This window comes from Equus caballus, chromosome 26 (assembly GCF_041296265.1).
Source record: "Equus caballus isolate H_3958 breed thoroughbred chromosome 26, TB-T2T, whole genome shotgun sequence".
In the NCBI taxonomy this organism is placed as follows: Eukaryota; Metazoa; Chordata; class Mammalia; order Perissodactyla; family Equidae; genus Equus; species Equus caballus.
This window is the reverse complement of record NC_091709.1, coordinates 46,711,055-46,736,935: the sequence shown is the minus strand read 5'-3', so window position 1 is coordinate 46,736,935 and position 25,881 is coordinate 46,711,055. Positions and strand designations below refer to the sequence as shown.

At 52.4% G+C, this 25,881-nt stretch overlaps 4 protein-coding genes across 6 annotated transcripts in view; 3 read left to right on the top strand and 1 right to left on the bottom strand.

The window, feature by feature from the left end:
* The window catches only part of TSPEAR (thrombospondin type laminin G domain and EAR repeats), a 172,012-nt gene that overhangs the window by 98,248 nt on the left and 47,883 nt on the right, over positions 1-25,881 (top strand). For all 3 annotated transcript variants that reach the window (XR_011432999.1, XM_070252468.1, XM_023630287.2), the window contains exon 2: positions 16,912-17,132. Coding sequence is in view for 2 of the 3 variants with exons in the window: in XM_070252468.1 (XP_070108569.1) it covers positions 16,912-17,132 (221 nt within the window). In the remaining variant the exon portion in view is untranslated. The remainder of the gene's footprint in view (positions 1-16,911; positions 17,133-25,881) is intronic.
* On the top strand, positions 470-1,781 carry LOC106782615 (keratin-associated protein 10-12-like). The gene has a single exon (XM_014736420.3). The coding sequence runs from the start codon at positions 527-529 to the stop codon at positions 1,466-1,468; it is 942 nt and encodes a 313-aa protein (XP_014591906.1). The 5' UTR covers positions 470-526; the 3' UTR covers positions 1,469-1,781.
* Positions 7,265-8,565, bottom strand: LOC100146588 (keratin-associated protein 10-12). The gene has a single exon (XM_014736421.3). The coding sequence runs from the start codon at positions 8,503-8,505 to the stop codon at positions 7,690-7,692; it is 816 nt and encodes a 271-aa protein (XP_014591907.1). The 5' UTR covers positions 8,506-8,565; the 3' UTR covers positions 7,265-7,689.
* LOC100630073 (keratin-associated protein 10-12) lies at positions 22,724-23,871 on the top strand. Its single transcript, XM_014736422.3, has one exon. It carries the CDS (start codon positions 22,772-22,774, stop codon positions 23,576-23,578), a length of 807 nt encoding a protein of 268 aa, XP_014591908.1. The 5' UTR covers positions 22,724-22,771; the 3' UTR covers positions 23,579-23,871.

Here is a 25,881-nt window from a genome sequence, read left to right as displayed (position 1 = left end):
GGCGGCCCTGGCCGGTGACTGGACGAGCTCCCAGCACACCCAGGATGGCCCGAGGCACCACGGACACCCACTCTCCCCGAGCTCCCAGCACACCCAGGATGGCCCGAGGCACCACGGACACCCACTCTCCCCGAGCTCCCAGCACACCCAGGATGGCCCGAGGCACCACGGACAGCCACCCTCCCAGAGCTCCCAGCACACCCAGGATGGCCCGAGGCACCACCGACACCCACCCTCCCCGGCTCTCAGAACCTGGGTCAGGACCCCGCCCATCCCCACTCCTCCTCCCGGGGCACACAGTGGGACACACTCCTGAGCCAAACAATGCCAGGAGATTTACGAGCTGGACAACATCACAGGCAAACAAACATCCCTGATGCCAGCCTGGGAGCCGGAACTGGAGCCTCGTGGGCCTGGGACTCAAGAGCCAAGAGGGGTATAAAAGTCCACGTTCCCGGGCACCGGGCACACTCTCACACACACACACATACTCACACCTACCCTCCTCCAGCCCCACCGCCCCACCATGGCCGCCTCCACCCTGTCCGTCTGCTCCAGCGACCTCAGCTATGGCAGCCGGGTCTGCCAGCCCGGTGCCTGGGACTCCTGCCCCGACTCCTGGCAGGTGGACGACGGCCCAGAGAGCTGCTGCGAGCCCCCGTGCTGTGCCCCCAGCTGCTGCGTCCCGGCCCCCTGCCTGAGCCTCATCTGCACCCCTGCCAGCTCTGTGTGCAGCCCCTGCCAGGCAGCCTGCACCAGCTCCTGCACGCCCTCGTGCTGCCAGCAGTCTAGCTGCCAGCCCTCCTGCTGCACCTCCTCCCCCTGCCAGCAGGCCTGCTGCGTGCCCGTCTGCTGCACCCCTGTCTGCTGCAAGCCCGTGTGCTGTGTGCCTGTCTGCTCTGGGCCCTCCCTCTGCTCAGACTCCTCGTGCTGCCAGCAGTCTAGCTGCCAGCCCTCCTGCTGCACCTCCTCCCCCTGCCAGCAAGCCTGCTGCGAGCCCGTCTCCTGCACCCCTGTGTGCTGTGTGCCCGTCTGCTCAGGGCCCTCCCCCTGCTCAGACGCCTCCTGCTGCCAGCAGTCTAGCTGCCAGCCCTCCTGCTGCACCTCCTCCCCCTGCCAGCAGGCCTGCTTCGTGCCCGTCTCCTGCACACCCGTCTGCTCCAAGGCAACCCCCTGCCCAGCCCCCTCGTGCTGCCAGCCCAGCCCCTGCCCCCCGTCCTGCTGCAAACCCTCCTCCTGCGTGTCCCTCATCTGCCGCCCCGTGTGCAGGCCCGCCTGCTGCGTGCCCGTCTCCTCCTGCTGCGGCCCCGCCTCCTGCCAGCCCAGCTGCTGCCGCCCGGCCTCCTGCGTGTCCCTGCTCTGCCGCCCCACGTGCCGACCCTCCTCCTGCGTGTCCCTGCTCTGTCGTCCCACGTGCTCCCGCGTGGCCCGCTGCAGCCCCGCCTCGGCCCAGAAGTCCTGCTGCTGACCGGGCACGTCCCCCAGAGCCAGCCGGGCTCCAGGTCCCACCCTGTGACCGTGGTCCTCCCAGTCCCCTCAGTCCAGTCCTGACCTGTTAGGTGGCTGCCCCCACCCAGGACAGGGTCCACCCAGGTGTCCTCTGACCTGACCTCTGCCTCCCAGGAACCCTGACGTCGCTGCTCCCCAGCTGCTGCCTCCAGGAGGCTCCTCCATCTGCCTCTGGGTCACCTGTCCTCTCCCAGGTGCTCTGCTCGGGTCACCTGTGGACTTTCAAGTGTCAGCCCCTCCTCGGCACCCAATAAACTCCCTTCCTCACCTGATGCACTTCCTTCATCTGACACCTGAGGGTGGGGTTGGGGTGACACATGGTCCTGACCAGACATTGGTCTCCTCCAGCCACGAACATTTGTGAGAGTGAGTGACTGAGGAATCCCGAAGGACAGTGGCGTCCCTCCTCTGGGCCGGGTCACCCAGTGGACCCGTGCTCTCATCCAGGAAGGTCAGTGCCTGCTCAGGCGGTGCTCAGCACTTCCCTGAGGCTGGTCACCTACAGACGTGTTGTGGTCTGGGGGTCTCAGGTCTCCTGGACCATTTCCACCCATGTCCCATCTGGGCAAACCAGACTCCCAGAGTCACCCGCCAGGAGGTCGTCCTGGGGACTCCACGCAGCACAGCTCCTCGGGGCCAGGGGTCACCCTTGTGGTCCATCTTCAGGTTCTACCCACTTAGCAGAGACGTGATGGAGGGAAGACGTGATGGAGGGAGAGAGGAGCTCCTGCAAGCTCACGGGAGTTAAGCGACTGACGTGGGAACAAAAGATTAAGGGGTGGGTGGCAGGACCTGCAGGATGCCGTGTCCTGGGCCTGCACCCCCACCCTGGCCCTCCTCTGGTGCTTCTAGATTCCATTTGGGAGTGGGAGGGACACAGGTGTCACTGCTGCAGGGCCTCCCCTGTGACCTGAACGCCCCATCAGGCCTGACGTGCCGAGGAGCCGTGGACAACAGCCCGCTCTGACGTGAGGACGACATTGGCCTCACGTGAGGGCGTACGTAGACAAGGGCACAAACATCCCAGGAAGATGACCCGCTGGGGCACTGGCCAGAGCTGTTGTAGGAAGTGGTCCACTGTCCCCAGCCCATAAAGGGTCAGTCAATGGTCAGCCCTCCCCGAGCTCAACACGTGGACCAGGAGCTGCCTCCCTGCCCGTGAGCCCCTCCCTCTTCCTGCGGCCTCTGTCCGTCGCCAGAACCCACAGAGGGAGCCCCTGCCATCCCCTGAGGGTCTCAGGCTTCTCCCCTGATCCACAGCCCCCTCCCGCCCCACGCTGCCTGCCCCACTTGCTGCATGTTCCTGAGCAAACTCCTCCCTTCCCCTTCGGACCACTCTTTCACCCACCACTTCTGTTTAAAATCAGCTTTGTTGAGGTACAATTTACATGTAACCGAACACATCCAATTTAATTATACAGTTTGATGAGGTTGCAAAAGATCTACATCCTGCAGCCTCCACCTATGTCAAGACATATAACGTTTCCTTCACGCCAAAGGTTCCCTCCCATCCCTCCCCAGTCACCAGCCTCCGCCCGTGGCCCCGGCAGCCACTGCTCTGCTGGGTTCCTATGGATTGGTCTTTTCTCCAGTTTCTCATGACGAGAATCACACAATGCGTACTCTTGGTGTCTGGCTTTGTGTGCTTGTCTCTTTTGTTGTATATATCCGTAGTTGATTTCTTTTTAGTTGCTGAGTAGTATTTCAGTGAATGGATATGCCGCCATTGTTGACCTATTCACATGTGGAGTATACTTGGATTGTCTCCAGGTTTGGTGATTATGAAGCAAGCCACTGTAAACATCGCACTCAGCGTGTTTTCACTTCTCCTGGGTCAATCCCAAGGGGCAGGGATGCTGGGCCGTGTGGGAAGTGTCCCTCTGTAGGGGTATTTGCATTTCCCTGATGACTAATGATGGGATGGTCTCGTGTGCTTGTTGGCCATTTGTCTGTCTTCTTCAGTGAAGTGTCTGTTCAAAACCTCTGCCCATTTTCATCAGATCAGATTGTTTGTGTTCTTATTTCTAAATTGTCAGTGTTCTTTATATACTCTGGATACGCCACGCATCATATACATGTATCGCAAGTCTCTCCATCTGTGGCTAGCCTTTTCATTTTCTTACCAGCGCTTTTTGAAGAGCTGACATCTTTCATTTTGATTGAATCCAATCAGTCCGTTTTTTTTCGTTGGTGCTAAGAAATCTTTGCCTAAACCCAAGGTCGCACAGATTTTGTCCTATTTTTACTTCTGAATACTTTATGGTTTTAACTTTATGTTTAGTTCTAGAATCCATTTCAAGTTAATTTTTGAATATACTGAGAGTTGTTCCAGAATCATTTGTTAGGGGAATATCCTTTCTCCCGGGTACCCTTGCCAAAAACTCTATTGACCATCTACGTGTGGATCTATCTCTAGACTCCCCGTTCTATTCCGTTCTCCCGTGTTTCTTATCACACCAATAACACAGTTTGACCAATGCGACTTTAAATTAAATCTTGAAATCAAGCAATGTCAGTTCTTCACTTCTGTTTTTCTTTTCCAAGATTGGTTGGCTAATCCAGATCCTTGACATTTCCATAGAAATTTTAGAATATATTTTAGAATGAGTTCACTCGTTTCTACAGAAAAGCCTGCTGGGATCTTGATTGGCATTGCATTAAATTTGTAGATGAATTTGGAAAGAATTGACATTTTAACAACGTTAAGTCTTTCAATTCATAAACATAAGGTCTCTCTAGTCATTTGCTGGTTTTTTTTTTCCAGCAATATTTTGTCATTTTTAGTACATAGACCTTGTACATATGTTGTTAAGTTTATGTATTATTTCATTTTTAATGCTTTAGTTATGGTATGTTCCATTTCATTTCCTGCTATTCAATGCTACTAGGTAGAAATACAACTGACCTTTGTATATTGACCTGGGATCCTGTAACCTTGCTAAATTTACTTACAAATTCTAATAGCTTTTTTCTATACTATTCCTTCCTTAGGATTTTCAGCAGTCAGGCCATTTGGGCTTGGCATTTTCTTTGTGGGGAAGTTAATTATGAATTCAATTTCTTTATTTGATAGAGGGCTGTTCAGGTGTTCTGATTCATCTTGTATTCATTTTAATAATTTATATCTTTCCAGTTATTTGCCTATTTCATCAAAGTTGTTGAATGTATCAGCATAAAATCAACATAAATGTATCCTTTATTGTTCTTTTAATGTCCGTAGAATCTGTGCTGATAACCCTTGTTCATTCCTGATATTTGTAATTTCTTTCTCTTTTTTTCTTGACTGGTAAAGCTAGAAATTTATCAATTTTATTGGTCTTTTCAAAAAATTAGATTTGGTTTCATTCATTTTTGCTCTTGTTTGTCCATTTTCTATTTGGTAGATTTCTACACTTGATTATTTTCTTCCCTCTGCTTATTTTTGAGTTCAACTTGTGCTTCTTTTTATAGCTTCTTAAGGTAGAAACTTAGATAATTGATTTCAGTTTTTCCTTCATTTCTAATATAACTTATTAAAGCTCTAGATTTCCCTCTATACACTGTATTAGCAGCATCCCACAAAGTTTATTTTCATTTTATTCCAAATATTTTCTAATTTCCATTGTGATGTCTTCTTTGACTCATGGATTATTTTGAAGCGTGTTGTTTAATTTCCTAACATTGGACAACTTTCCAGGTATCTTTCTGTTAATGATTTCTGATTCTTTTGTGGTCAAATAACATTCTCTGTATGATTTCAATCCTATTCAATACACTGAGACTTGTTTTATGGCCTAGCCTAAACTTATTTTGGTGAATGTTTCATACACACTTGAAAAAAAAAAAGAGAATTCTACTCTTTGGGGAATGGTATAGTGTGTAAATGTTAATTAGGTCAGTTAGTTTATAGTGTTTTTCCATTTTTTATATACTTATAGATTTTATCAAATTCAGAAAATATTTGGCATTATCTCTTAAAATATTTTCCTGCCCTTCCTCCACCTATTTTCCCAGATACTCCAACTGTATGTATGTTAGACCACTTGCTATTGTCACTGAGGCTCTGTAATTTTTAATTTTTTTTCTCACTGTCCTCTGGTTTGGATAATTTCCATGGCCATGTCTTCGGGGTCACTGATCTTTCCTTCTGCAGTGTCTAATCTATGTTTAAGCTCATCTTTTTAATGTTTTATTATTGACGTTGTATGTTTCAGCCTTGGAGTTCTATTTAGTTCTCTTTTGTATCTTCCATTTCTCTCCTCATTATGTCCATGTTTTCCTTTAAATCTCTAAACACATTTACAGTGGTTGTTTCAACTTCCTTGTCTGCCAGCCCCATCAACTCTGTCATTTCTGGGTTTGCTTCTATAAAGGGTTTTATCTCTTGGGTACGGGTGACATTTTCCTCTTCTTCATGTGTCTAGTAATTTTTTATCGAATGCTGGACTTCTGTGAAACAATAATGTAACACTGCTGAACTCTGCGCTTTGTCTCCTTCCTTTAAAGACACTGGACTTTGTTCTGGCTGGCAGTTGCTACCTGTGGATGAGCCTGATGCTTCTGACGCTCCCGCACTTGTTTTTATCAGGACAGATCTAGAGAGGCCTTGGCTCTGGGGCGGGTTTAGTGCTGCTGTTCAGATGGGACTCTCCTGAGATCTGCACTAAATGCCTCTGGAGTTCAGCGAGCTCACGCTGGTTGTCTGGAACTCTGATGTCGCTCGGCCTTGGGTAAGCTCTTGTAATCGTTCACCTTGTGGCGCCACGCTTGTTCTTGTCCAGCCTCACGTGGCTCTGAGCTCTGAACGAACAGCTTAGGGAACCCCATGGAGCTTGTCTCTGTATCTCTCCCTCTTCTGTGTCTGCCCCACAAATCCCAGCTGCCTCAGGCTCCTGGGACGCTAGCTCCTGCCTCTTCAGTTCAGCAAAACCACTGTGCTGTGGGTGTTGCCCTCTGTGTGCTGCGACCTGGGAACTCTCTCAGCCTCTGGGCTGGGCGATCCCAGGACTCAACTCCTTTGTTTCCCTCCTCTTGGGGACCCACATTCTGCACTGCCAGTTGTCAGTGTCTGAAAACAGGTGCTTCATATCTTTTGCCTCATTTTCCAATAAATTCAGGTGGGAGGATGAGTCAGGCCCATCGTGGCCCAGAGCCAGGTCTGACTCCTTGTTTTGAAAGCTCTGTTTCTCGTCCAGCCAATCCCCTGCTTCCCTCTCTGAACACTCACGTCTTCCCTGACTCTGAAACTGAGTCCACCTCCTTCCATTCTGGGAAGTGCTCTCGCTAAACTCAAGCCCAACCTGAGGCATATCTACTGCCCCGGGGACTGACGCATGCCGCCAACATTCTCCAAGTAGGGACTCGAAAAGTGGGTCCTAGAGAAACATGAGAAGCCTCAGCCTAACTTCTCTGGGGCTCTGAGCTCCATGAGAAACATCACCACGCCCCACTCCAGCTCAGGTTTGGTGGTGTCCTATTTGCACAGACCCCATGGTAAACAGGTCTGTGGAGAAGGAGAAGTTACAAGGTGAAATCGAGGGAAAGAACCATTCAGTGAATAACAGCACAGGAGGGTGAAGGATGAGCCAAAGGTGGCCCCAAATGGCCAAACGGCTGGAAAGCCCACTCCCGCACTCTGTCACCCCGTTGGGACCCCTGGGAGCCATAGGAAACCACACAAGGTCCTGCAGGACGGCAGAGTGTTGTGTACGGAGGGGAAACGTGGACGTGTGGTCAAGCTGAGGACTAACAAGAAAGACAGACGTCAATGGCTCACTCAGAGTCACGGGCGTTTATTGGTCACTTTGCTGACGTGCGTCCAGAGAAGGCTCAGGGTCACGGAGCTGAGGGGACAGAGACACCGTAGATGGAGGCGGAGCTGACTCTGAGGGGTGGTAGATATGGAGCGGGGGCCACTGCCATGAGGACTTCCTAGGAGCCCCCTCAAGGGCCACAGCATTGAGTATGGACGTCCCGGTCTTCCACAGCATCCAACTCAACAGCAGACTGGACCTCGGGCTCTAGGAAATGGTCTGAGTGCTGGAGCACTTCAGGATGTGGCAGTCAGCCTCCAGAGGGGACCTCACCCTGTCCTGGGTGGGGGCAGCCACCTAACAGGTCAGGACAGGACTGAGGGGGCTGAGAGGACCACAGTCGGGGGGTGGGACCTGGGGCCCGGCTGGCCCTGGGGGACGTGCCTGGTCAGTAGCAGGACTTCTGGGCTGAGGCGGGGCTGCAGCAGGCCACGCGGGAGCACGTGGGGCGGCAGAGCAGGGACACGCAGGAAGAGGGTCTGCACGTTGGGCGGCAGAGCAGGGACACGCAGGAGGCCGGGCGGCAGCAGCTGGGCTGGCAGGAGGCGGGGCCGCAGCAGGAGGGGACGGGCACGCAGCAGGCAGACCTGCACACGGGGCGGCAGATGAGGGACACGCAGGAGGAGGGTTTGCAGCAGGACGGGGGGCAGGGGCTGGGCTGGCAGCACGAGGGGGCTGGGCAGGGGGTTGCCTTGGAGCAGACGGGTGTGCAGGAGACGGGCACGCAGCAGGCCTGCTGGCAGGGGGAGGAGGTGCAGCAGGAGGGCTGGCAGCTAGACTGCTGGCAGCATGAGGAGTCTGAGCAGGGGGAGGCCCCAGAGCAGACAGACACACAGCACACGGGCTTGCAGCAGACAGGGGTGCAGCAGACAGGGGTGCAGGAGACGGGCACGCAGCAGGCCTGCTGGCAGGGGGAGGAGGCACAGCAGGAGGGCTGGCAGCTAGACTGCTGGCAGCATGAGGGTGTGCAGGAGCTGGTGCAGGCTGACTGGCAGGGGCTGCACACACAGCTGGTGCAGATGAGGCTCAGGCAGGGGGCCGGGACGCAGCAGCTGGGGGCACAGCAGGGGGGCTCGCAGCAGCTCTCTGGGCCGTCGTCCACCTGCCAGGAGGAGTCGGGGCAGGAGTCCCAGGCACCGGGCTGGCAGACCCGGCTGCCATAGCTGAGGTCGCTGGAGCAGACGGACAGGGTGGAGGCAGCCATGGTGGGGCGGTGGAGCTGGAGGAGGGAGGATCTAAGTGTGAGTGTGTGTGTGTGTGTGAATGTGTGAGGTGCTGGGGGCCATCTGGCTTTTATACCCCTCTAAGGCTGTGTTTTTCCCCCAGGCTCTCACCACGCCCTCCTTCCTCGTTGCTGTTGGGGCCGGGTCCTGCAGAACAAACAGAAGCTGTTTATTCCCTGGAGTCATTGCTCCGCTCCCAAAATTCTTCAAATTGACTAGGGGTGCCTTTCCTTGTTTTAGTCCTAGAAAGAAAACTTGGAGTGGAGTATGGCTTACTTGTTGTTCTAGCAGGAGTCATTGAGGGGCCCGGGCAGAGCTCATGTCTGTGGAGTGCCCCTGCTCAGGGGTTAGCTGCTGTGCATGCCCAGCTGAGTGAGCAAGGCCAGGTGCCTCTGTGGTTGGAAGGTTGGAGAAGAGGTTCACTTGGTTCCTAAACAGAGGTAGTGTGAGTCACGATTCGTGTGCAGCACTGTGTCAGTGTCCAAGGGCTGTCACAGCAAAGGCCCACAGGCAGGCCGGCTCGCTCGACACAAGTGTATTCTCTCCCAATTCTGGAGGCAGAAGTCCCGGATCCAGGTGTCGGCAGGCTGCTTCCTTCTGAGGCCGTGAGGGGGAGTCTGCTCCAGGCTCTCCCCCAGCTTCTGCTGGTTGTTGGCAGTCTGGCTTTCCTTGGCTTGTGGAATCTCACCCCCATCTCTACCTCCATCCTCACATGGCTTTCTCTCTGTGTGCGTGTCTGTCCACATTTCTCCTTTTTATAAGGGCCCCGGTCAGACGGGATTAAGGCCCACCCTCATGACCTCATTTTAACTTGATTACATCTGCAAAGACCCTATTTCCAAATAAGGTCACATTCACAGATTGGGGGAGTTCGGGCAGCAGCCTCATTTTAGGGACACAATTTAACCCATAACAGAAGCAGACCTAGTGCCAGAGTCTGGGACAGAAGGAAAAGTGGAGCAGGTCTCATTTCCCAGGACCCCGTCCGCAGCAGCCGGTGAAGGACAGGTGCAGGTGGCACATGGCATGACAGCTTCGGCAGCACACGCGTGTCTTCTGCTTGTCTAGGCAGGGCTTGAGCTCACGGGATGATTTTTTTTTTTAGTTTAGTTTATGGAATAATCGTAAAGAGAGTACAGAGAATTCACATAGGTCCCTGGCCCAGCTTCCTCTAGTGTTGACATCTTCGTAACCAGAGATCAATTGCCGATTCTTAGAAATCAGCCTCGGTGCATCGCCATTCACTCCAGGACAGACGGTGCTTGGGTTCACCAGTTCCTGTAAACGTCCTCCAGCTGTTCCAGGACCCCACGCTGCATTTGTCAGGCCTCCTTGGTGTCGTCTGGTTTGGGACAGTTGCTCAGTTTCCTTGTCCTTTGTAACCTTGACACTTTTGGGGAGCACTGGTCAGGTGTGTTGCAGCACGTCCCTCGATTTGGGTTTGTCTGCTGTTTTCCCGCGATTAGACTGGGGGCTGCCGTGTGTTGGGAAGAAGCCCCCAGGAGTCACATGTCCCGTGAAGCCCAATGTTGCTGAGTCTTGTCACTGGGGATATGACTATTTTTCCCTTTGTAATCACAAAGATTGGGGAGAGATTCTTTGTCTTGGCAAATATCTAGTTTCTGCTGAAATGTCTGCCCGCTGGCTTTGGCGCCCACCCTCTGGGAACTGTGCCTGCAGCCGCGGTCGCTGTGGTTACTGTGGTGGCCTCACGGTGATTTTCCCCTTCCACATTCCATCTCCATTTATTAATTCAAATTCTTCTGTAAGAAAGAGTTGTTCCTTCTCTTCCATTTATTTATTTGTTCGGTTATTTATTTCCATAAGGACCGAAGAATATTTATTTTATTGAGTTATACTGCGATATTATCGTGATCTTGTTGTTCAAATCATTCCAGCTTCCACCACTGGGAGCTCTTTCATTTGGCCCCTGGACCCCTTCAGCGTGCCTCCCCTCCCTGACTTCTCACATCTGCACTAAGGGCACAAACGTGCAAAGCTCCTCTTGAATTTTCCCTGTCACTTCCCTGGGATCACCTGCTTCTCCGAGGAGCCCTGGTTCCTTTTAGGGGGCGATGGCCTTTGGAAACCAAGATCAGGATCTGGGTGTGCTTGTTGCTCCTGGGGCCCCCGGTGGGTAGAGCAAGGAGGCCTGTGACGTCCACTGACACGCAGGGGACACATCTAGTCTTTCACCGTTAAGGATCATGTTAGCTGTGGTTTTTTCTAGTTCGGCTTTCTCAGGCTAAAACGTTCCTTTCCTTTGCTGAGGGATTTGTCATGAATGGATGTTGGATTTCATGGAATGCTTTCTATGCATCTGTTGAGATGATCATATAGTTTTCCTTTTAAGTCCATTAACATGGTGAATTACATTAATTTATTTTTTAAGCTTTTAATTTTGAAATAGTTATACATCCACAGGAAATTGAGAAGCTAGTACGGAAAGGTGCTTGACTGATTTTTGAATGTTGAAGCCGTCTTGAATTCCTGGATAAACCCCACTGGGTTGTGACGTGTTGTCCTTTTTAGACGTTGCTAGATTTGATGTGCTAATATTTTATTTGGGATTTTCGAGTCTGTATTCGTGAGGATATCGGCCTGTAGTTTCCTTTTATCGCATTGTCCTTGGTTTTGGTAATGCTGTCCTCAGGAAAGGAATTGGCAAGCGTCTGCTCCTTTTCTGTTTTCTACGAGAGATGGTGGAGAGTTGGCATTTGTCTTCTTTAAATCCTTGGTAGAATTTTCTAAGAAACCAGAGTTTTCTTTACCAGATATGGGACGTTCCAGTTTTCCGTTTCTTCCTTAACGAGTTTCAGCCATCTGTGCCTGTTGAGGAGCTGGTCCCTTTCATCTACGGTTTTGAATAGCCAGGCGTTGTGTGGTGCGTAAAGTTCCCTTATTAACATATTAATTCTTCAAAAATGTTTAGTAATATCCCATTTTTCCTTCTTGACATTGATAAACTTGTTTCTTCTCAGTTTTTTCCCCTGGTCCCTTCGTGGCTACAAGTGTATCAATTTTCTTGATCTTCTCAAGGAACCAGCTTTGGTTTTGGGGACTTTTTCTTTTGTGTTCGGTTCCCTTGATTTCCGCCTTGTCCTTTTCTCTGCCTGCCGTGGGTTCCATTTGCTCTTCTTTTTCAAGTTTCTTCAGTCGAAGCTCAGATGGTTGATTTGATATTTTTCTTCTTCGCGAATGGCAGCATTTAGTCCTATAAGGTTCCCCCTCCTTTCACCGCGTCCCACCATCCTCTCTGTGCCGACGGTCCTGCCCATAACCTGAGGCTTTGAATGAGCTGGTCTGGTTCCGACTCCATTATTCCTGGATCCAGGACACATGTTCTAAGGGTAGCAGAGTCGATGTGGACTCACACGCAGTGGGGTTTCAAGGCAGGTGCTAAGTGGTTGGACTTTCACATCCTGCAACCGGAGGCTGTTGCAGCTGGAATCTGCTGTATGTGTTTTCACTCGCCAGGAGGACGTGAGGTAAGGGCACGCGGAAAGCTGGCCGGATCACAGGAATAATCATGCCTGGCAGGAGAGAGCGTGCTTTCATTGCAGAGGTCCCCTGGGGGCAGGGACTTCCCCTGCTTCTTCACCTCCCCCCCACCCCCCACCACCCAGCTCCTGGCAGAGGAGAGCAGCAGGAGGCATCTGGGATCAGAGGAGGTGCATTCTGTGGGTGGGACCCTGAGGGTAGCTGAGCATCCTGTGCTGGAAGAGCTCGGATCAAGCCCCTGTCCCTGTGCCAGCCCTGCAGCCCGCATGATGCACGCACTGTCTTTCGCCTCCAGAACGTCTGCGTGCCCAGCGAGGCCAGGCGGTTGGTGAACCTAATGGACGACATTCAAGAAAGACGAGAAAAGGTTCCAGTTTGAGCTGGCAAGCGTGGGGCCAGAAGATGGACTCGTTCCTGCTCTGTGTGTGGACCTCTCTGCGTCAGCTCTGGGGCACCCCTGCATGCCCTATTGCCTATTTACGTAAAGTGAGCTTAACATCAGCTGTTTTCCAGCCACATGGATCTTACTCAAGAGAGCCTGCTCAGCCAGCCCTGGCAGCCTGCCCTCCTGCAGGCACAGATCCTCCTGCAAACTCAGGCGGGAGTTAAAAATTGACCTAAAAAGTGGCCCAGTACAGGGGTGACTGCGTCATGAGGGATGGGCAGTCCATTTCCCATCTAGTCGTTGCGAGGCAGTCCATTCTGGGGGAGCAACTTCTACTTGCCAGACAATACTTCCAGTCCCTCCCACAGCCCTACAAGAAAGGGGGTACCATCTCCCATGGCTGATGAGGAGACCGAGCCTCCGAGAGGTCAGTTACAGAGGCTGGGGACACTGCGGGTCCCAGGAGAGGCGTCCGTCCTTGCTGTACCCTCTGCTTGGCCCTCTGGACAATGTCGTGCACTCTGAGAGCCCTTGACTCCAAGGAGCTAAGGCGGACTTTGGAGGATGATTGAAGGAGTGGATGTGTGCGGATTTAAAAGCATGGATGTGTATGAAGAGCTGAGCCTGTGCCGGCCCAGGGAGCTCTCTGTTGCGCGTTTGCTGGGATATTGTTGGTGTCGCTGCTGTTTCAATGCCTCTGTGGCTGTAGTGGCCTGGTCACCATGTTGCCTTTGGCTTTCCAGGCTGTGGACGTACCCACGCTCCAGCCCCAGAAAGCCCAGCGGTCCATTCAAAGCCCAGCGGGCCGCGCTTTTTCCACATCCCTTGACTTCCTTTTAAACAAGTCAAGAAAAGCAGCTTTGAACATGTAAAGGGAACATAAGTCGTTTTCCCATTTATGCTGCATCATCACATTTTTTTCCTATTTCCATTTTTAAGCAGTATAATAGGAGGAAAGTGCTGTCTTGCTGCTGTTTTAGTTGGCACTTCTCTGACTCACATTGACTCGAGCGTTTCATGATGTCTGTGAACCCTTTGGGTTTATTCTCTTGTAGTTTGCCTGCTTTTTTTGAGAATTGCTGTTACATTTTCCTTGTTGGTTTTCGGGGCCTCCCTGCCCCTTCTGTCCCGGGTCAGTTTCAGGCATGGCAAACTGTTTCCCATTCTGTCCTGTGACCTTTGGCACTGCCCACAGTGTCCCTCCTGAGCGGAACTTCTTGTTTTGATGTGAGCAAATGTACCAGCTTCTTCCTGACAGTTTCTGTTTATTGAGAAATCTCCTCCACCCCGATGTCACCAAGACAGCCCCTGATTCCTCCCTCTAACTCGCAAGTTTCGCCTTTCACCCCTCCTGGAGTTGAGGACGATGTGTCCTGTTCAGGAAGGATAGGCTTGAGTTTTCTCCCACGGAAACCCGGCTTTCCCATCACCATCCGCTCATCAGTCCATCCTCCCCATTGATCCACATGGCACCCGGACCGCTCACCTGAGGGTCTCTCTCTGAGCTCTCGCATCTCTTCTCATCATTGGTCCCTCTGCCTCTTCTTGGGCCCAAACTGGGCTGTTTTGTTACTGTGGCTGTATAGTCAGTCTCACTGTCCCGTAGGGCAATTCTTATAATACCCTACCCTAAATTCTGGGTTATGAACTATTCCTGGCTCCTGGCACAGAATTTAAATCAACGAAATCCACAGAGTAAAGAGGATTTTCTTAGCCATTACTTCTTTCTCTCTTCTCACCCCCAGCGGAGGAACCCCTTCCAGAGCCCGTCTAAACTGTGGCCGGGTGTCCACCTGGCTGGGGGCCTGTGGCTCACCCCTGCACTTGCAGCGAAGACCTTGGCTCCTCCAGAACAACCTCCGTCTTCGTGGGCTCCAGTGCAGATAACCTTCCCAGGGGACAATTCGGGGCACGAGGAGCCTGGCTGCTGGCCAAAAATCCGTAGGCGGTCACTAAGGCTTCGCCCGCAGGCCACGGGAGGAAGCTGTTCCGCCCGCCAGGCTTGGGGCACAGGCAGGGCCCTGCTGTCCTGGAGGGAGCTGCATCACTACCCCGGCCCACGGCCACGGTCCTACTACATCCGCGCTCCCAGCCCCACACCTCCTTTCAGAGGCCTCCTTGTTGGGGCTTGAGGACACTCATCCAACACTGACTCAGTATCTAGGGCCGTTCCACGCCTAGCCCGTCCTCCTCATCCATCCCCTTCCACCCCATCCAATCGCAGGAGGCTTCTGTCCTGGGGCTCCATCTGTGTGGCCCCCACCACGCCCCCCCGTGGGGCAGGAGGGAAGGGGGCCCACGCCTCCTTGGATTCTGGCTTCTCGCTTATACCATTGTAGTAAGTAACTGAGGCCTTCACGGTCCTTCTGTTTGGGATTGCTGCTGTAAACCTGGCAGGTCAGCTCTTTGTCCAGCTCGGCTGGACCCCTGGCAGGGGGGGAGTCACCACGCTCCCACTTCACAGACAAGGAAACTGAGGCTCAGAGAGGTTCCGTGCGTCAGTTGTGGGCCGGATCTCAAGATCTTGAGGTCCACTGTGTAGCCAGCTCTGAGGTAATCTGTTTGTGGCTACCATGGCCCCTCTGCTAAAGTGGAAGTACCTTGAGGGCGACAACTATTGATTTCTGAACTGCCATTTCAGGAAGCCTTGGTGGAATAAAGGAAGGCCACCCAGAGGAGAACCAGCAGAGGCCGTTTATTCAGAGCGGCTGTGGCACGGCGTCCGCAGCCATCACCTGAGTTTGGCAGAGACTCAGGCAAGCAGGGGAGGACACAGCTTATGGTAGAAGAAAGGAAGGCTCAGCTGTGCCCCGGTGGAGGCCGCGGTGGCTGGCTACAAGCTGGGCATCCTGTGCGATGGGTTAGGGAGCATATCTGGCTTTTCTGGTTGGTGCTGAATTGGAAGCGGGGACAAAAATTAGGGAAGCTGTCAGTCACTGGCCAAGTCCTGGCTGTTCTGGGCCAATGGCAGCAGAGGCTGTGGTCCAGCTTCCCCAGCTGTTCACTGCAGAGGCTGAGGGTCAGTGTTCGCTCCACACGCACCTGGCTTGGCCATTGTCCTTTGTATACTCAGTCTCTCAGTATGAATACAATAGGTGCTAATGGATGTGTGTCGAATTGACTAGAATTAATTGGCAGGACTGTATCACTTGCCTGTATCTGAGTGTCCAGAGAGAGCTCTGACTTTCCTGGACTCAGTGCCTCCCCCATTCCTGCAACCGGCAGGAACTTTTCCGAGAAGGTGCAAAACTCGCCGTGTCTGGGGGCCGGCCCCATGGCCGAGTGGTTAAGTTCACGCGCTCCGCTGCGGCGGCCCAGGGTTTCACCGGTTCCGATCCTGGGCGCGGACATGGCACTGCTCATCAGGCCACGTTGAGGCGGTGTCCCACATGCCACAACTAGAAGGACCTGCAACTAGGATATACAACTATGTACTGAGGGGGATTTGGGGAGATAAAGCAGGAAAAAAAAAAAACGCATTGGCAACAGTTGTTAGCTTAGGTGCCAATCTTTAAAAAAAAAAAAACTCGCCATGTCTGTTAACCTGGAGACCCCTCCCCTTGTGCATGTAGCCAAGGCAAAGATAGAGAAGCGCATGCACGTGGACTGAATATGCGTCACAGCCAAGACTGTCCGTGTCTGCGAGGATCGGGGTGGAAGCAGGAAGAAGCTGTTTAATTAAACAACGGAGGGAGAGGCTCACACTGGGATTATCTGAATTCGAGGCCCCCCCCTCTGTTAATGCGCCCTAATTGCCTGTGCCCTGGGCTCAGCCAGGCCCGGGTGTGTTCTGGGAGCCAGGCAGCCTGCCTGGTGGTGGACTCACGTTTCCTAATGAGGGGGCCACAGCTAAATCCCAGAGGGGCCAGCCCACCGCCAGGCAGGGCCCATGTACCCTCTGTCTCTCGGAGCTTTGGGGGTGAATTTAGGGTGCACAGTGCTTACTTAGAGCCCTGTGCTCCCCAGGGGCCCCGACCAGGCACGACTCCACAGGACGTGGAACCCGACCTGCACGCCGTGGCCAGCCGGAGGCTTGGGTCTGGTCAGGCTCCTCAGCACAGACTTGCCCCCAACCCCCGAGATGCCAGAATTTTCCCTACAGTCAATCTGGGACCCTCCCACAACATGCACAGCTGCCTCCGGGGTGGTCCCTGCCCTTGACATCCGGATGCTTTAGAGGATGCAGACCCTTCTGAGTAGGAGTGTTTCCCTCTCGCTCTGTGGGCGGCTTATTTTACAGCACGTGTTCTTTCCAGAAGCAATGCAGTCTCCCCACACTCGGCTTTTCTGTTCTCAGAGGCAGAAGAGATGAGTCAGGGGCAGGGCCCGGTGGGTCATTAACTCTCGGTGACTCCATTTCCCCAGGTTAAATGGGGGGTCATCGTGATACTGCTTGGAGGGGCTTTGCGAGGCTGCTGTGACATTTCGAGACCAGAACCTGCCACTCCCGGGGGCCCCGTAACAGACCTGGCGTAACCCCCCTGTGATTTCCTTGACACAGACCTGCGCCCCCTGGACATCCTGGCAGAGGCAGTCCCTCCGGACAGCGCTGCAGGCGGAGTCAGGGTGACTCGGGTTCAAGGTGTGCGAGGACTCCAGCTCTCGGCCGCCAGCCCCCACGCCATGAGCTTCCCTGCGTCGAGGATTTTCGTCAGATGCGACCTCTTCCCTGAAGAATTTTCCATCGTCGTCACCTTGAAAGTTCCCAATCTTCCCCCAAAGGTCAGTGACGCTTTTATCTTCGTGTTAGAATGTGTTAGAATGGCCTGATTTTCCTTGCAATGTTCTCAGTGCTAGAGCGTGCAAAGGGCACGGCTGACTCAGGTTGCGGCGAGACACTGGCCAAGGTCTCCTAGGGTGTCTTTGGGATCAAGAGCGGCCGGCCTTGATAGGTAGTGAGGTCCCCATCACTGCGAGTGTGCAGGCAGGGTCTGTGTGACCATTTGCCGGCGGTTTATACTGGTAATTCCTGCGATTATAGTTTTGCTGGTGTGCTAATCTGTCGGAGGCTAGGGACATGCTTAGAGTTTTTAGTTTGACATCCTTTAGTGGGAAAGGTAAACAATAAAATAACAAAAGCATACCTGTTGGGGTCTGTTTGCCTGTGACTTGCAGCCCCATGCACCCCAGGCCCAGCTCTCATTCCCATCCTCCCCGACTAGGCTGCGAGCTTCCCGGAAGGTGAGGCCCGGTGGCGGCTGCCGCCTTTCCCTGTGGATTCGAGTTCAATGGACTTCACACTGTGCAGCAAACTCCTCATGTTTCCAAGTCAGAGTCCTCCGCTCTCCCCAGCCGACCGTGCTTCTCCGTGTTGGTTTTCTCTGATGAGTGCGATGCCGCCCCCATAGTTCCCGTTGGCGTCCAGGTCACGGAACCGCTCTCCTTTCCTGCCATCAATCCGCTGTCAGACCCAGCTGCTGTCTCCAATTCCAGTCATTGCATTTTTCAGTTCCTATAATTTCCATTTTCTTCTTTTTTATATAAACTCCAGTTCTCGGGTTGAAGTCTTTGTCTTGTCAGCGACTTTCCTGCTCGTGGCTCCCATATCTGAATGGAACCACTCCATTCGACCGACGACTCCAGTATGCGGGCCACCTGGAGGATGGCTCTGCTGTCTCTTTTATCTATTTTCCATCACGCTCAGTAATTTTTTAACAGTTTTATTGAGCTATGATCCACATACCGTACAATTCACCTCTTTAAAGTGCACAATTCAATGATGCTTAGTTTATTCAACGGACACATGCAACCCTCACCACGGTCCATTTAGGGCGTGTTCATCACCGCAGAAAGAAACCCCGTGCTCGTTAGCTCTCAGCCCCACCCCCAGCGCCAAGCAACAACCCATTTACTTTCTGTATCTGTGGTTTGCCTATTCTGGACATTTCATATAAATGGAATCAGGTAATACATGGTCTTTGTGGCTGGCTTTTCTTACGTGGTGTGTTTTCAAGCTTCATCCGTGTTGGAGTGCACATCAGTACTTCACTCCTTTCTGTGGTGGAATCATATTTGCCCGTGTGCATACACCACGTCTTGAGTATCCACTCATCAGTTGGTGCACATTGGGGTTGTTTCTACCTTTTGGCTATTGTGAATAATGCTGCTATAAACGTCCACGTACACATTTTTGTATGGACATATATTTTCATTTCTCATGGGTATATACTTGGGAGTGGAATTGCTGGGTCATAGGATGACTCTGTGATTAACTTTTGAGGAACCACCAGACTGTTTTCCAAGGTAGATGCAGCATTTCCCATTCCCGCCAGCAGTGGGTGAGGGTTTCGATTTCTCCACATCCTCATCAACACTTGTTATTATCTGACTTTTTGATTCCCGCCATCCTCATGGGCATGAAGTGCTATCTCATTGTGGCTTTGATTTGCATTTCCCTGATGAATAATAATGTGTATTGTTTATGGGTGCATTGACCATTTGTGTATCTTCTTTGGAGAAATGTCTATTCAAGTCCTTTGCCCAGTTTTTAATTGGATTAGTTGCCTTTTTATTGTTGAGTTGTAAGAGTTCTTTATATATTCTAGATATGTCTCTTATCACATATGCCATTTTCAAATATTTTCTCCCGTTCTGTGGGTTCTCTTTTTACTTTCTTGATAGTGTCCTTTGAGGGACAAAGCTTTAATTCTGATGACATCAGATTTATCTATTTTTTTCTTTTCTTGCTTGTACTTTTATAGTCATATCTTAGACTCCAATGCCAAATCTAAGGTCACGAAGATTTACCCCAATGTCTTCTTCTACGAGTTTTATAGAATTAGCTCTTATATTTAGGTCTTTGATCCATTGGGATTACTTTTTGCATATGGTGTGAGGTAGGGTTCCAACCTTCATTCTTTTGCACGTGGATTTCCAGTCATCCCAGCACCATTTATTGAAAAGACTGTTCTTTTCCCATTGAATGGTCTTGGCACCTGGTTGAAATCAGTTGACCATAGATGTGTGTGTTTATTTCTGGACTTTTAATTCTATTCCACTAATAATTCCTGACATAGAGCTCCCAAATCCCTTGGGATTTCCTGGGTGATAGGAGCATCTTTTGTTCTAATGAGGCAACTCTTGGTGAGCTTCAGGATGGAGGCTGGTCCCCAGAAAGATCAAACTTTGATCAGAAGCTTGGTACTTTCAGCTCCACCCCCTTCTCCAGAGAGGGGAGAGGGGCTGGAAATTGAGTTAATAATTGATCGTGCCTCCATGATGAAGCCTCCATGAAGTCCCAAAAGTACTGGGTTTGGAGAGCTTCTGGGGGTGGTGAACACATCCACCTGCCAGGATGGTGGTGCACGTCGACTCTATGGGGACAGAAGCACCTGCGCTTGGGACCCTCCCAGATCTCACCCTATGTATCTCTTCATATGGCCGTTTATCTGTAGCCTTTAAAATACCCTTCATAATAAATCACAATAATAAGTAAACTGTTTTTCTGGGTTCTGTGAGCCACTCTAGCAAATCATCGAACTGGAGGAGGGGGTCATGGGAACCTCTGATTTGTAGCCAAGTTGGGCGGAAGTTGTCGCTAACCTGGGAACCTGCTACTTGTGACTGGAGTCTGAAGTCAGGGAGCAGTCTCGTTGGCCTGAGCTCTTAACCTGTGGGGTCTGACACTAACGCTAAGTAGTGTCACAATGGAATTGAATTGAATTGTAGGACACCCAGCTGGTGTTGGAGAATTGGTCAGTGTGGGAAAAAACCCACATCTGGTTTCAGAAGCATTATGTGTGAGAATGAAGGAAAATGCAGTGCATTTTTCCTAGGGACACATAAAACAAGGTTATGTATTGATTAGTTGATAAAAATGAGGCCAGAGACTCACAGGAACCTACCTCTTTATTTCTCCTAGGAGCAACAGGTCAGTATTTGCTAATTCCTTGTTTCTGGTGACTTTATATCACAAAATCACCACTAATAATGAGAATCAACTGTAGTTGGATTTATGCCTATTTTACTTTTTTGTTTCCTGTGTCTCCTGTCTTTTTTTTTTCTGCGTTCCTCTAGTCTTCCTTTACTTCTTTTTGTTTGTTGCATTTAGTGAATATTTTCTAACATAGCATTTTATTTTTTTAATGATTTTTTCACTATATTTTTTTGGTTTTCCCGTAGTGTTTGCTTCAGGGTTTACCATATATTTATTTTAACTTATCAGAATCAACTTCTGATTTACACTAACTCAATTCCAGTAAGATGTAAAAACACCACTCTTATATAATTCTATTACTTCTTGCCCTTTTTGTGGGCTTCTTTTTTATATATATTACATCTATCAATGTTAAAAACCCAACAATATATTATTATAATTATGACAATATACTTTTATGACTTTAAAGAAGCTTAGAGAATAAAGGAAAGCAAGTATCTATTTGTAGCTTTTGTTACACTAACCTTCTTTTTTTCATTGCTGGCTCTCTTCTCTGTGGATCTGAGTTACCATCTGGAGTCATTTCCTTTGCCCAATACAGCTTTGCTCCCACATGCCTCCTTTGTGCCAATATTGTCATATTGTATATTACATTATAGGCCCAACAATACATTTTATACATATTGTTCTATACAATGGTTTTTTAAATCAGTTAAGAGAAGAAAGGAGAAAAATATGCATTTGCATTGTCTTTTGTAATTACATAATTATCTTTACTAGTGCTCTTTGTTTTTTCATGTGGATTAGAATTTCAGCCTAAAGAGCTCCCTTTAGTGTGTCTTCTTAGGTGAGCCTGCTAACATCAAATTGTCTCAGTTTTTATCTGTCTGGGAATGTCTTAATTTTGCCTTCGTTTTTGAAAGATAGTTGTGTCGGATATAGGATTTTTGGTGGACAGTTTTTTTCCTTTGAGCACTTCTGTAACGCCACCCCACTGCCTTCTGGTCTCGTTGTTTCTGGTGGGAAGTCAGCTGTTGATCTCACCAGGGTCCCTTGTGAGTGACTCATCGTTCTTCCCTTGCTGCTTTCAAGACTTTCCCCTTGTCTTTGACTGTCAGCATGTTCACTGCATCTCTTTGTGGATCTTTTGTGTGGATCTTATTTGGAGTTCACAGAGCTTGCCGGATGTGTAGATTAAAGTTCTGTTGTAAATTTGGAACGCTTTCAGCCATTCTTTCTTTGAAGTAATAATATTTCTCCCTTGTGGCCTGACTACCATGTAGTTCTCCAGCAGAGCCCCCCGCCCCACCCATCAGAAGTCAGTGAGGCCTCAAACCCTGAAGCCACAAGCCCCCACGGTGCCCTAGGCTAGTTTTGCAGAGCCCTGCAGCCCAGCGCTTCACCGAGACCCCTGCCCCTGCCCCTTCAGAGACTTGGCACAGTCCAGTGGCTGAAGAGTGAGGACACAAGAGGCCATGACCAGATGTTTCTCACCTGGTGACAGGCGTAGAACCGAGCACTGGGGCATAGGCTGCTACATGGTGTGCAGGTGTCTACATGGCAAGGCTCCATGGACAGCCAGACCCTCTACTGTACACTTACTATGACAGTGTCCAGGAGCTGACAATAGAGGGTCAGGCTCACAGGCCACCACATCCTGATGCCCTTCTGCCTGTGGAGGGGGATTCTTGAGGGAGGAGACCTGTTCTGATCTGCATACAGGGGCTTCAGGAGCCCCCGAGGGCCCTGTTGCAAGTGATACCGTCTGGGCCATGAGAAAAGGAGGAGGGTATGAGCATGAAGTACTCTGTCTGGGAAAGGGTTCTATAAAAGCTCAAGTTTCGATGAAGCAAAGGCACTTGCCCCTCACGGTCATTCCTACTGTGCTAGCCTGGGTCTGCATCCCTGGCTCTTCCTGTGAGCCAGTCTCTGCCCCCAGGAGGACACTTCTTTCTCACACCTGCCCCGGCATGTGCTCCCAGTAGACCCCAGCCCTTTAACTCCTCCCAGAGCCAGAGCATCCACCCACACAGTGCATCGTCAGACCTGTCCACACTGAACACATCTCCCTCTGCTCAAAGCCCAGATTCTGGGGCTGTCGCATCCTTACTCCTTCCTGGGGGCAGAAGTTCTGTTTACAAGAACAAACCCCCCATGGGATGGAGCAAAGGGCTGTTGCTTTCAGAAAATCACCTGATTGTTCCTGTTCCTGCAAAAGCGTTTCTACCGTCTTTCCTCTGGGGACAAATACGGCTCAGGAGAGCCCCACCTCCACTCAGGGCCCTCACGTGGCATTCACAAACAGTGAACCAGTGCTGCTGAAACACAGCACAATGCCAAACACCAACAAGGAAGGGAAGGCTTCACTAAGCCTGCTGCCAGGACAACACACAACACAGAGGGGCATAAAAGCCGACAGCTCCAGACACCTCACACACACACACTCACATACACACTCTACCTCCTCCAGCCCCACCGCCCCACCATGGCCGCCTCCACCCTGTCCGTCTGCTCCAGCGACCTCAGCTATGGCAGCCGGGTCTGCCAGCCCGGTGCCTGGGACTCCTGCCCTGAGTCCTCCTGGCAGGTGGACGACGGCCCAGAGAGCTGCTGCGAGCCCCCCTGCTGTGCCCCCAGCTGCTGCGCCCCAGCCCCCTGCCTGAGCCTCATCTGCACCCCCGCCAGCTGTGTGTGCAGCCCCTGCCAGTCAGCCTGCACCAGCGCCTGCACACCCTCATGCTGCCAGCAGTCTAGCTGCCAGCCCTCATGCTGCACCTCCTCCCCCTGCCAGCAGGCCTGCTGCGTGCCCGTCTCCTGCACCCCCATCTGCTGCAAGCCTGTGTGCTGTGTGCCCATCTGCTGTGGGGCCTCGCCCTGCTCAGACTCCTCATGCTGCCAGCAGTCTAGCTGCCAGCCCTCCTGCTGCACCTCCTCCTCCTGCCAGCAGGACTGCTGCGTGCCCGTCTGCTGCACACCCGTCTGCTCCAAGGCCACCCCCTGCCCAGCCCCCTCGTGCTGCCAGCCCAGCCCCTGCCCCCCGTCCTGCTGCAAACCCTCCTCCTGCGTGTCCCTCATCTGCCGCCCCGTGTGCAGGCCCGCCTGCTGCGTGCCCGTCTCCTCCTGCTGCGGCCCCGCCTCCTGCCAGCCCAGCTGCTGCCGCCCGGCCTCCTGCGTGTCCCTGCTCTACCGCCCCACGTGCAAACCCTCCTCCTGTGTGTCCCTGCTCTGCCGCCCTGTGTGCTCCCGTGCAGCCCGTTGCGTCCCCGCCTCAGCCCAGAAGTCCTGCTGCTGACCAGGCGTGGCCCCCCACTCCTCCTAGGGCCAACTCTGACTTCGACCTGAAATCTCTGGAGCCTTGAGCCCATTCTGGGGTCTCCTTCTGTCCCAGAGCCACCCCCCAACCCCAGCAGGCTGGGCTGAGCCTTCACTGCCCGGCTGGCTCTCTGGACTGGCCCTGAGTTCTGTCCCAACCCAGGGTCTCACTCAGTGTCCTCTTCTCCATCCTAACTGGATAGCAGCTACTTTGTCCTCATGTGAGTGGGGGACTCTCATTCTGTTGACAAATAAAGCCATTGTCAGCCCCTCTCTGAGGCCTTGAGTGTATATCTGGGCAAAGCATGGGGAAGAGCTTTGATGTGGCATGGGGCTGGACCTCTTTGAGACCTGGCCTTGAGCTCTGTCCAGGGCGACAGCACTGTCGGGCAGGGCTGGCCAGGCCTTTCACCCTCCGCCAGGGTCTCCTGCAGTAGTGGGCCCCCTGCAGCCTCGAGCACAGGAAACCTGCCACCTGGGAGACCCCCGCATGCCTCCCAACACCTCCACCAGTGAGGGACAGAGAGTCCACTTGTCCAGGCCTGCAGCCTTGCACATCCAGGCTTGGGGCTTTGCCAGGGACAAAGGAGAACCTATTTAATAAAGCATCTGGCTTGAAGGCATGAAGCTCCCCCCCTCCAGGGCCAGCTTTGGGGAGGCTGGTGCCATCCTCTCTCCAGAAACCCTGGGCACGGGGGCAGGTGCTTTCCTCATGGGCAGATGGCAGGAGTGGGGAGCCATGTGTGGTGATGATGTGAGCCTGTGCTAGTCAGCGTTCTCTGGAGAAACAACCAATAGGATGTGTGCGTTTATATACAGAGAGATTTATTTTGAGGAATGGGCTCGGATGACTATGGAGTCTGGCAAGTCCAAACTCTGTGGGGCAGGCTGCCCAGAGAAGAGTTGACGTTGCAGCTCGAGTCTGAAGACAGTTGGAGGCAGAATTTCTTCCTCCTTGGGGAACCTCAGTCTTTTCTCTTAAGGCCTTCAACTGATAGGGCAGGGCCCACCCACATTATGGAGAGCAATCTGCTTTACCCAGAGTCCACTGATTTAATGTTAATCTCATCTAACAAATACCTTTGCAGCAATGTCCAGACGTGTTTGATCAAACAACTGGGCACGATGGCCTGGCCAAGTTGACACACCAAATTAACCATCACAGGGACCAATAGCTGAGGGGGGTGGGATATTTAGCAATGGCTGGGGCTCACTGAGTGCTCCCCTCAGGAATTCAAATGTTAAGGCAGTTGCCCTCTTGGGAAATCCAGGGAGGAGGGTTCGCGCTGGCCCTGCAGAGATGGTGCTGGGCAGGCACACCACCTGGAGGACACAGACCTTGCCTGGGCCTCGGGTGGTCCCCAGCAAGGAACGGCCTTGGCTAGGGGGCCTCGAATGCCCCAGGCCACATTCGAGGGATGTGTACTGGGGATGTCACAATGTACAGACCCCACGTCGGAAGGAAGCAGGGGTCCTCGAGGGTTCCCACCTCCAGGGGGCCTGGCTGACGGCTCACCCGCGATCCCGGTGGATGCCAACACGGCAGCGTCCTGAGTGTGGTGTGGGGCGCGTCCTGCCCTCCTCCCCAGTCCTGGAGCTGTTGCCCCTGTGTTTGCTGGTCTCTCTGAACAGCCACCCACAGCGGCCCAGCCTCTCCGGGTCCGGCCCTCCGCTCTTCTGTCCTGTCCACACGACTGTCCATCTTCTGACTTGCCCTCTCCTTCCCCCCAGGGGCACCTGGTGTCCTCCCTCCCTGGGTCTCCCTGAAGACCCCTCCTCCAGGTTCGGCCTCCACTCTCTGCCACGGTCCTCTCTCTGCACACGGCCAGGCTGAACTTTCCAGAGACCCTCCTCATGACAGCTCCTCCCATGGCATCAACCCACAGCACGGTGACCAGCCCACCTGCCTGCCCAGCGCCCACCCTTCCCCTCATCTCCCGGCTGCCCCCTCCGCATCACTTTTTAGTTTCTTACTCCTGAAGATGTTTTAAAGCCGACTTTTCTTCTCTTTAGGTGTCTGTGGGTGTTTGCAGGTGGCAAGTGCAGTATTTGAAGTCTCTGCAGGTCCGTTTGGGTTTTCTGTCACATCTGCCAGTTCCTGCTCACATGTCCTCTTTCCTGATGTGCTTGGTATTTTTCACTGAGTAATGGTCCTTATCTTTGGAAAAGTACTTGTGGGCATTTGAGGCCGCCCGGGATTGGGGGGGAGCATGGCAGGGAGGCCCCCGCTGCCCCTCCGGGCCCAGCCTGGTTTGCAGTCCCCCTGGGCCCGCCGGCCCTCCA